Here is a 10,391-nt window from a genome sequence, read left to right on the forward strand (position 1 = left end):
AATTGAAAAATGGTAAGAAACTCTGCAATTTAAAGCAGAACCTGCAGCTTGGAAAATCAAGTAAATTGTTTATAAAAATTTTTAATACCTTTGTCATTTAAGTAGCCGCCAATTTTTCGCTGCGATACGCTTATAAAATATGCCTTCCCCTCTTTTACTGTTATTTTACCGTTGCATTTTTTATTCCTCAATGCAGTTGTAAATCCTTCACTTTATATACTTTTATCACACAATTTTCATGTATCTGCTTTACTTCTTGGTCAACACAACTTTGCCACACTTTATTTCATACGAGTACAGCTTTGCACCCGGTGTTCTTAGCTATGTTTATTCCGGAGAATTTTCCCATTTAAGAAAATCAGGAATTTCCACACTAAGCACTGCTCAACACACTACTCACAAAAAAAAAAACAAAGACTGTCAGAAAAAGAAACATAGATGTGAAACACGATTTAAGCGAAAAACACGTACAACTCGGAACGCCGCTAAAACGCAACTGAACATCCCAGCAAATAGTAACAGAGCGCAAACGTGGCTTAGATCGACGACAATTAAAGTGCTGTTACCACCAAGAAGAAATACCAATAAGCTGATGGCTTGATGCTCACTTGTCGTTTGTTTATATTTTGAGCTCGTATTAGCTGGCCTTCGAAGCGCACATTTCCGCAGTACAGCGCGTGGTTATGCTCTCACTCTCTTCTACCACAAATCGTATCTCATTTGAGCTCGACTTGATCAAGCGATAACTAGTTGGCCACCAGCAAATAAATACTCTGTAAGCGCATGTGCTCAAGCCGGCTTATTTAAAAAAAAGGAAACTACTGAAATGCTCACAAGCACTCAATGGCGCTCGCTTGTACTCTCACAAGCTCTATCACCTGCCGGTTGTCAATTTACATAATTTAGCTCAAATTTTGTTTGATATTTAGCACAAGCGCGGATTGAGGTAACTCAGCTAAAGATCAGCTAAAAATATTGAAATATTTGTGAGGGAGAGTGTGTATAATTTTTGAACGCAGTGAGCGCCTCTAAGTAAACACTGGCTTAAGTGATTAGTCAAGGTGACTGCGTGCTAAGAAAATGTCATATGATGTGCATGTGATGCGCGGTTGATGTGGGTAAATGCTGAGTGACAGAAATGAGGAAGAGTAGGTTGCTGGTTGATTGAGGTTGGTCAGTGTTAAAGTGAAGGTGAAACTTTTTATTTTGTGGCATTAAAGTTGGAAAGAAATTTGTATGACACATGAACTTTAAAAAAAACACATTATTTAGATAGAATCAGCTTTAGATTTTGTGAAATTGGTTTACAAAGGATAGGAGTGTACATACGGGTAATGACATTAAACACATTTGGTAAAAGATAAGTCACCAAAGTTTTGCGTGGCATGTCACAGGCGACATTTCAAGATAAAATAATTAAGGCCGTCATTCGAAAGACGGATAGAAGTTTTTTGAGCAAGTAGCGTAAAAAGAAGGATTAAGCAGATTTATAAACCTTAGCAGGGCAGATGAGAAGTCAATGCTGAGATTCGTCAACAGCCAATCAGCTGCGGAGTCCGGGGAGATATCAGGCCGTACCACTTGGGTTCGTATTACAGCAAAAGAAAGTTGGCGCCTAGCGAGTTGTAAAGCTCTATTGACCGCGCGCAGTCGTCTACCGGCCAAAGTTACTTTGAAACCTTGCAGGTCGGGGTTTCGCTCAGCGCTCGCTAAGCCAAATAAAAACCTAACTGTTGCGGAGGTTGGTATTGACATCGTCGGCCTGATAACTAGGGAGATCAGGGTAGCATTTTCCTAGGTTAGAAAAAACACTAAAGAGATTGGTCTATGGGCGAACAAAGACAAGACAAAGTAGCTAGCAACACATAAAGACTCCTAACGATCACCTTGGCAGATGTAAGTTTAAAGTAGCCGTAGGCTTTCTCTACCTAGGATCCAGTATAAACATCACAAAATTGTCAGCCTGGAGATTAAGCGAAGAATAATTCTTGCCAACAGGTGCTACTTTGGGCTCGGTAGGCAATTGAAATACAGAGGTTTTTCTCGTCCCGTCCTTTTATATTGTGGAGAAACATGGGCGATGTCAAACAAGACTACGCAAGATCGCGTAAGGGACATGTACCGAAGCAGATGGAATGACGAACTGCACGAACTTAAAAATACAATAATTACGCTAGCTTGAGCATGTTGTACGCATGGTTGACGAGGCTCCGGTGAAAAATTCTTGTACTCGGCACTTTTGGAGGTAAACAAAAGAAAGGGCGCCCACAAACACAAAAGAATTATCAAGTAAAGCAGGATATATCTGCCTTCGGGATGTAAAACTGGCGGAACCTCGCAAAGGATACAGGCAATTGGCGAAATTTTGTGATCTTGGCCCAAACCGACGAAAGTTGTAGAGTCAAACAAGAAGAAAAGTTGAAGACAAATTCTCAATAATAAGACGACGAGAAGCATGTCTTGTCTAGCCAATTCACTAGCTATGCAGTTTCCTGCATCGTCACTGTGTACTGAAACACAAAACACCACGGTTTGGAAATAATTAGAGGCGACCGAGTGGCCTAAATCGCAAAGGCGGTTACAACGCCAAATAAGATAACGAAGATTGAGAGGTACATCAGGTATTCCGCGACCAGTTTCGATACCAAACCAGAAGCAATTGTAGATCGTTATTGCTGGTTGGCTGTCAGAGCAGATATTTTGTTTTCTAACCAGTATTATTTCATAGCCAGTCTACTGCCACCTTTGTTGCAACTAAGTCTGCTTTTAAATACGTTGCAGAAATCTGGAAACCTAAACTTGAAGTTAACGGAGAGCAACTAACAGAATACCTATCCCCCCAAAAAAATTTGGCTTCCTTTTTAGCTTCCAGTCCACATAGGCTCACGTCTAAAATGGACAGGATGTCTTTAGGGACATCAGAGAGGTCAAGAAAAAACCACCGCTCAAGGGAAGTACTTAGTACAGCGAAATACGTGGTCCGACACTAATCACAGTACTATGCAGATAGGATAAAAATAAAATGGTTATTGCTCACTTTAGGCGGCATTTTGACTTCTTTTAACTTATCGAAGTCGGGAAACTGGACGATGGCTTTACCGGCTCAGTGGCGACGGCGGAGTCAATAAGACAATAAGATTATGTGATACAATTAAACGACCGAATTTGAGAGATGGGACAGAAACAATTATATGGGGAATGGTACCAACTATTACTACGTAACCAACTTAAAGATAATGTCGATGTTAGGCTGAGACAAATTATTGAATATTTAAATGCGCTTAAAAATTTCAAAGGACAGAAAATAATAAACTAATAAGACAAAACAAACAAAACCTTATTTGTTAGTGCACAAGAGGTGAGGTCCAACAAAAAGGTTACGAAGCCACTCGCACTACCGCCTGAGCTGTCGTGGATATCTTTAACCCGCCAAGTGACCGGGTTCATGGTGCGGGATGCTCGATAGAAAGGGATGGGGAAGCACAAAGGGAGGAAGCCTACCAACAATAACGTCCAAACAGCGAGAAATACAAATTATACTTAAGCGGTGGTCGGCAGTGTTGCCGTTGTGCGACTAAAGGAGCAATTTGACCCTTTTTAAGTGTGCCATTAACCTTTCACCCGACTTTTAAAAAATGTAGATTTTTTACCCTCTTCCAAAATTATGTTGGACTTTTGGCCCTTATCAGATTCTCTTTGCAGCAACTCGATTTCTGTGTATGTTTGCAACCCTTGATTTTGACTTTGGTTGTCAAATCTATTCTTTTACAAGTAAAGAAAAGCAAAAATAATATGGTGACTCTTGTTTTCGTCAATGACTTTCTGAAAATTCTCAACGGCAACACTGGTGATCGGTCTGTGCGTCGACCAAGGGGTGCTGCTGGGGGGCAATGCCCGCCAGATCCGATACCGGCACCAAATCCCTCGTCGCCTGGCGCCACTATTAATTTTACCTGCTGACCTGCAGTCTAAGTGCCCTCTTCAACGTTCACTTAGTTCTGGCCCGGTACGCAACTACCAGTTGGGCCGCAACCTACGCACCGCTCCTTAAAACCATGGGGCCTAAGTGCTAGTGTTGTTGGTTTTCAGCGGTCGCCACCACGGTGCGCACAAACAAACTCCATGGACTTTCCCATTGCCATCATACGGCGGACAACAAAAGTGCCGCGATAAAAGAAAAAAGCGACGCCTCTATTATGGTATTTTGCGTCATCTCTTCGTCACATTTTTTGGAGCGAATACCTCTGAGGGACACCTTTCTCCAATGTATTAGCACACCGCCGACAGTCAGCTGCTTTGCCCTTTCACCTGAGCTATATGCAACGCAACGCTCTTATCGGTTGGAGTGAAGAAAATTACAGTAGAACGAGTAAACTAAAGATAAATTCTCTCCTCTCAGATATCGTTTTGGATGTCAACTCAAATTTCTTAAAATGAAAACAGATGCTTTTTGTTGTGGTTTTTCAATTCTGACTCGCAATTTGTATTCAAAAATATAGTAAACAAAAATCTGTTGGTCTCGCTACTAAGTATATATTCTTCAATGGACTTAGTGCTTAAGACAATGCGTATGCAGTCGTATAGCTTAGCTATTTATCGAGCGTTCAAGCACGTACATGTTGCAGAAGACCGCGGTCATAGCAAGAGCGCATGCGATAAGCGCCGAGACATTGGTTAATGACACACACACATAGTTGGTCAAAACTTCAATGTGCTGACCAAATGGCAGAGACAGATTGGTTAATTGCTGCAAAAGCACATTTGATGATAAAAGAAAAAAAATTTAAAAGAATTGCAATTTCTATGCAGTACAGTTCTTAGTCTCATGTGAGCATTTAATTGCGGCATGAGTATAAAAGCAATGCGACCTTCAAGTTCGCATCAAAACATTTCAAACTTTGTACCAGTTACACAGCTGTTGAGAAAATGTGGCAAATACTTTTAGTAGGCTTCCTAATTGGCACCGTGCGCTGCACGCTGGATACGCCGCTCTGCCCCGATGGTGGTGAGCCGGTATGCGCTAGAGATGACAGCGAAATTATTTACTTCGAGAACGAGTGTAAGCTGAATGTTTACAGTTACAAACAACTTTTTGCTGGTAAAAGGAGTGAGTATTGCTTTTTAAGTACTCCTTATAGGCTTTCACTAAAATATAATGTTTTCCATAGAACCCACTAGAATAGCACTAGAGGATTGTTTCTCCAATTGTGGGGGCATAATATGCCCAGCCATTTACCAGCCAGTTTGCGCGCAACTAACTCCTACCGGTACTTTGAGGACGGTACCCAATGCCTGTTTGGTAAATCAACTGATTTGTGAATCGCGGCAACGTAAGTAGCACATTGTCCTTGTGTCTAGCATTTCTCTTTAAAGACATTTTTTCTTAAAAACTTAAAGAATGGATAATCATTGGTATTGGTCCTTGTCCGACGACCGCAGAACCAGCATCTGCTTCAAGATATCCGTCTTATGTTTCTGATCCGGCGCCAGCGCCAGCCCCAGCTCCAGCACTAACTACAGAGCCTTCAGTTTCTGCCAATTACGGTGCGCCTGCTCAAGCACAGGGATCGAGCTCAGAGCCAGACTATTACGTAGCACCAGCACCCTCCGCTAATCATGCTCCAGCGTCTTACGGTGTGCCAGCTCAAGCACAGGACCCAGACTATTACGTAGCACCAGCACCAGCGCCAGCACCTTCCACTAATCCTTCTCCAGCCGCTTACGGTGTACCAGCTCAAACACAGAGATCGAGCTCAGAGCCCGACTATTACGTAGCACCAGCACCTTTCGCCAATCCTGCCTCAGCATCTTACAGTGCGCCAGCTCAAGCACAGGACCCAGACTATTACGTAGCACCAGCATCAGCGCCATCACCTTCCACTAATCCTTCTCCAGCCACTTACGGTGCACCAGCTCAAACACAGGGATCGAGCTCAGAGCCCGACTATTACGTAGCACCAGCACCTTCCGCTTATCCTCCGGCAGCATCTTACGGTGCGCCAGCTCAAACACAGGTCCCAGACTATTACGTAGCACCAGCACCAGCGCCAGCACCTTCCACTAATCCTTCTCCAGCCGCTTACGGTGCACCAGCTCAAGCGCAAGGATCTAACACCGAACCAGGATATTCCGCACCAGCTCCAGCGCCGTCCCCATCTGCTAATCCTGCTTCTCTTCCTATATATTATAATGCACAGACCTTAGCACAAGCACCGGGATCGGGCTCACAGCCAAGCTATTCCGCTGTACCAGATCCATCACCTGCACCTTCTGGCTCTGCTTATTACGGTGCTCCGACACCAGATCAGGCTGAGGGCGCGAACTCAGAGCCACACAATCATGTTGCGCCATCACCAGCGCCGACACCTTCTGCGAATCTCTCTACTTCCTATTATGCTGCACCGATGTCAGCTCAGGCACAGGAATCAAGCTCCGATACGAAGTATTACGTAGCAGCACCGGCAATCCCTTCTGCTGATATATCTGATTCTCCAACTTATTCCGTTTCTCCAGCCGCAACTCAGAGCCAGGGATCAGCGTCTGAGCGTGACTATTACGTAGCGCCATCTGCATCATCTTCTGCTTATATCGATCCTGCTCAGGCTTCTTACCTTGCGCCAGCGCCTGCACCGTATTCAAGTCCAGCCGCAAACACTTGCCCTTCAGAACAAAGCTCGCCCTCCTATGCTGCTTCTGAACTTGATCCAGTAGCATCTTCCTACTCAGAGTCTGATCCTGAGTCTTATAAAACTTCAGATCAAGTGCCAGCAGTTTCTTCAACTGCTGTGGAAAGTTCGGCTGCCTACGCATCTCCTGATCAAAGTAGAACTGGAATCTCGAGGCCATATACAGTCACAGACCAAGATACAGCATCGATCTCTTACCCACCGTCTCTAGCTGCAATTCCTTCTCCAGCTTTAAGTCAGTATCCAGCAGCCAACCCAGAATCGTACTCATATCCTGCACAAGAATTACAGCCAAATCCAGCCCCATACATATCTCCAGTGCAAAATAGTGCACATTACGGAGCTACTGGCCAAGAACCGGCGCCTTACGCTAACCCAACTCCAGAATATGCCTCTGCTTCAGACACGTACTCAGCTCAAGAGCAAGTGGCACACCATGCTCCAGCAGCCGCACAATCTGCATGCCCATCATCGTATCAAGCTCCAGCTTTCTCTAACACAGCCCAAAAATATGCTACAGATCCAGAAGAAAACGCTTACTCCGAACCTGCTGTAGGTTCAGCACCATCACCATTACAGGAATATGCTTCAGATCCAACAGTCGATTCTTATTCAGCTCCAGCACCAGCTCCAACACCGATTCTTTACTCATCACCATCACAGGAATATGCTTCAATCCCATCTGCAGATACTTACTCACCTCCAGCACCATCAACGGAAGACGCTTCAACTTCGGATCCTTCTCCATCCACTTCTGACAAAGTCCCGGCGTCTTATTCAGTAGCTGATTATGCGGCAGCTCCAGAAGCAATGCCTTATCCAAACCAAGCAAAAGGATCCAACGCTGAAACTTATGTGTCTCCAGACCCAAATTACAGCGCACCAGCGTTGGTACAATCAGCAGACCCTCAATCACACTATGCGGCACCAGCACCTACTTCGGAAATTTATGTTAGCCCTAGCCAAGATCTGTCAGCAGCTCCAGCTTCGTACACATCCGCCGAAAAATGCGTAGCACCAGCGGCGGAGCCAGCCTCTTACACAAGCTCCAATCAAGATTCATCATCACACACATACTCAGACTCACAATCGCAGACGCCAAGTACAGAACTGGGTATTTACTCAGCTCCTGCGCACCACACATCCGCAGCTTCAAATCAATATGCAGGATCGTCTCAACAAAATACTTACACTTCCTCGTCAGCGTGCCTAACAGCAGCACCAGCACATCCAGCGGCTCAAATCGGTTTACGAGAAGAACTTCCATACATTTCCGAAGTGAAGGCACCCGGCCTCACTGCTCTGATTGGAAAATGGATTGACAATAGGCAGACAAATGTAGGCAGTGGTTCACAATATCTTACGCCCTTGTACTATCAGCCAACTTATATGGTTATCGAATATCATGGCTCGAAAGGAAAACGATCATATAAGTAATTTCACGTTTTTTAATCCAAATTGCGTCCTAACTGTACATGTGAGTGCAGTGTGATTGTGTTTATCAATGTATGAATGTATGTATGTATGTAGCTGTAAGATTCCCGACCCATTGAAAATGCTAGTTAGTAGTTAAATGAAAAAAATAAATAAAAATAGTATTCGAAAAATGTTAGTATAAAATACATATTTTCATCTTAATTAAAGCTTTTAAACTAATTTTCAAATAAGAGAAATAGGAGATGGTGCGCGTTTCTTCTCTTAACATGCTAGAAAATTAAATTCCTTTGTAGTATTTTTTGGTTCAAAATTTTGGCTTATTGTTTCAAAAAAGAGTTTATTCCAAAACAATTTTAAAAGCTAGCTCTTACGGAGACTAATTGCGAACGGTTTCTAGACCATAAGACACTGAAGATGGGTAAGGTTATACTACGGTGCTTGAAACCCTGCACAACTGGGAGAGAAACAAACCAAGGACAGTTAGGTCCATCGTTATGCTACACGTGCGATCTCTTATTCCCTTTCTGCAGGTTGAAGATTTCGATAGACCTCAGATATAAAAGCAGAAGTAATAACTATTAAAAAGAGAGAAAATTCTTCAGATTTGTAACCAGACGAACTCTGGGAGTAATAACTATTAAAACGAAATGAAGTTCTCGTTTGCTTGCTTGCCGCATGTTCAACTTAAGTAGTGGCCAGTAATAGTGCGTATCACTGCATCGAAAATGGGACGATTAATAAAGATTAGGAACAATATCTCCTTTTATACTTGGCCAGAGTAAATGTTATGTTCTCTTGTTAATTTTTCATTTGCCAATTCATGGAATACTGATCGGACTCGGTGTTTGCATGAAGATAGCGGAATATCATAATAAATGACCGATAGAACAAGTCAATGCGGCTTCTCTTCTCTTCCGTTTCAATACTGAATTGTGTACTGGTGCAGTACAGTTAACGTACTATAAGTGGAAAACAGCCAACAGTTTCCCGAAAGACCAAACCAAAGGTTTCTCAGTTTTCGCCCTCTCCGCTTGGGGCGACCGCTGCTCCGACATGTGATTGGAGTTCACATCGGGTATTGCCTGATGGGAACCAACGCTATTAGAACGCTATTATGCCGTCAAACGATTACTGCCATAGCTGCCATGATGAGGAGGAAATCGAAAGTGTGAGGCATTACCTACCCCACCGCCACGCATTGGAGAGGGCTCGTCGACGCTGGGTCCCCCATTATTACTTTGGATGCCTGGCTGAATTGAATTTGCTATAGCTACAAATTAGTTTTGCCTCTAAGGTAGAAGGAGGGACGCGAGGGATGTCTAATCTGGCATCACAATGGGCCTATGGTGGCGTAAGGCAGCCAAGTTAGCCTAACCTAACCTAAGTAAGGTATGAGTTTGCGTTCAATCTGGCTGCGTTGAAAGTGGCCTGAAACCTACTGATAAATTCGATAAGAAGAATATTTATAAGAGACTTAGGTAGAGGATACGGCTCGCGTGATTAACTTGGAAACAGCCCGCTTTTGTGGACTTTTCTAAAGCTAGCCACCATACAGTAAGCCCATAGAAAAGAATTTCTTGGTTTTAGACCCCAGGCGCATAAGGCGGTCATGGCTTTCTTGGAATGATACGTAAGATTCCAATTCCCAGGCATAAGAGCTTCACTCCGTTGAGAGTGGGTAAATGTTATGGACACGCCTTCCCATCTCTCAGGACATAGGTTTTCTCTCAAGCAGGAGCCTTATGAATTCCGTCTGGGGCACACGATGCAATCATTGATAACCGTTGAACTGAGCAATGGGACTTTGACTGTTACTTCGTGTCTAAGCTACTTTATGGTATGTATATATGTTGGCTGCCGCAACGCTTATCTCGTGCATAGTCGGCGTTCGTCGATAGCCAAGCGGGTTGCGCAGCGCATGTGTTGAAGCTAGTAGTCTGGTTAATAAAAAAAGTATAGAACTGGTAGCATTATTTAGGGAATTTGCCCTTGCTGGCCAATCACCATAACCTAACCTTAGCGGTTTGCGCTGATAAAATTCCATGGCGATTTATGTTTGATGGCCACCAAACTGCAGACCAACGTTATTGACTAATCAACAGAGTAGGCATCCTTAGATAAAATAGAATAGAATACAAAGATTTAATGAGGTGCCTAGGGTGGCATGTTTGCAATTATTTCATGATTATATCGACGGCTGAGTGGAGATAGGGAGTTTTCGAACCGGCAGCCAAGAAAGGGAGATCTTCCCCTCAGACCTCGATATGT

The 10,391-nt window shown here is 43.7% G+C and overlaps 1 protein-coding gene across 1 annotated transcript; it reads left to right on the plus strand.

The window, feature by feature from the left end:
- The first annotated feature begins 4,926 nt into the window (after positions 1–4,926).
- Positions 4,927–8,123, plus strand: LOC108364083 (cell surface glycoprotein 1-like). The gene is made up of 3 exons (XM_017617645.1): positions 4,927–5,107; positions 5,169–5,330; positions 5,398–8,123. Exons 1-3 carry the CDS (start codon positions 4,927–4,929, stop codon positions 8,121–8,123), a joined length of 3,069 nt encoding a protein of 1,022 aa, XP_017473134.1.
- Positions 8,124–10,391: the final 2,268 nt, after the last annotated feature.

The sequence above is a fragment of the Rhagoletis zephyria genome, unplaced genomic scaffold, assembly GCF_001687245.7.
Source record: "Rhagoletis zephyria isolate East Lansing unplaced genomic scaffold, Rhagoletis_zephyria_1.1 Rzeph_scaffold_01458, whole genome shotgun sequence".
Taxonomy (NCBI): Eukaryota; Metazoa; Arthropoda; class Insecta; order Diptera; family Tephritidae; genus Rhagoletis; species Rhagoletis zephyria.

What these genes read in the sequence shown, in the direction of transcription:
- LOC108364083 (XM_017617645.1), top strand. Translation starts at nt 4,927, where the DNA reads ATGTGGCAAATACTTTTAGTAGGCTTCCTAATTGGCACCGTGCGCTGC. An exon ending in ACTTTTTGCTGGTAAAAGGA is followed by an intron (nt 5,108 to 5,168) that starts GTGAGTATTGCT and finishes TGTTTTCCATAG; the next exon opens with AACCCACTAGAATAGCACTA. An exon ending in GATTTGTGAATCGCGGCAAC is followed by an intron (nt 5,331 to 5,397) that starts GTAAGTAGCACA and finishes AAAAACTTAAAG; the next exon opens with AATGGATAATCATTGGTATT.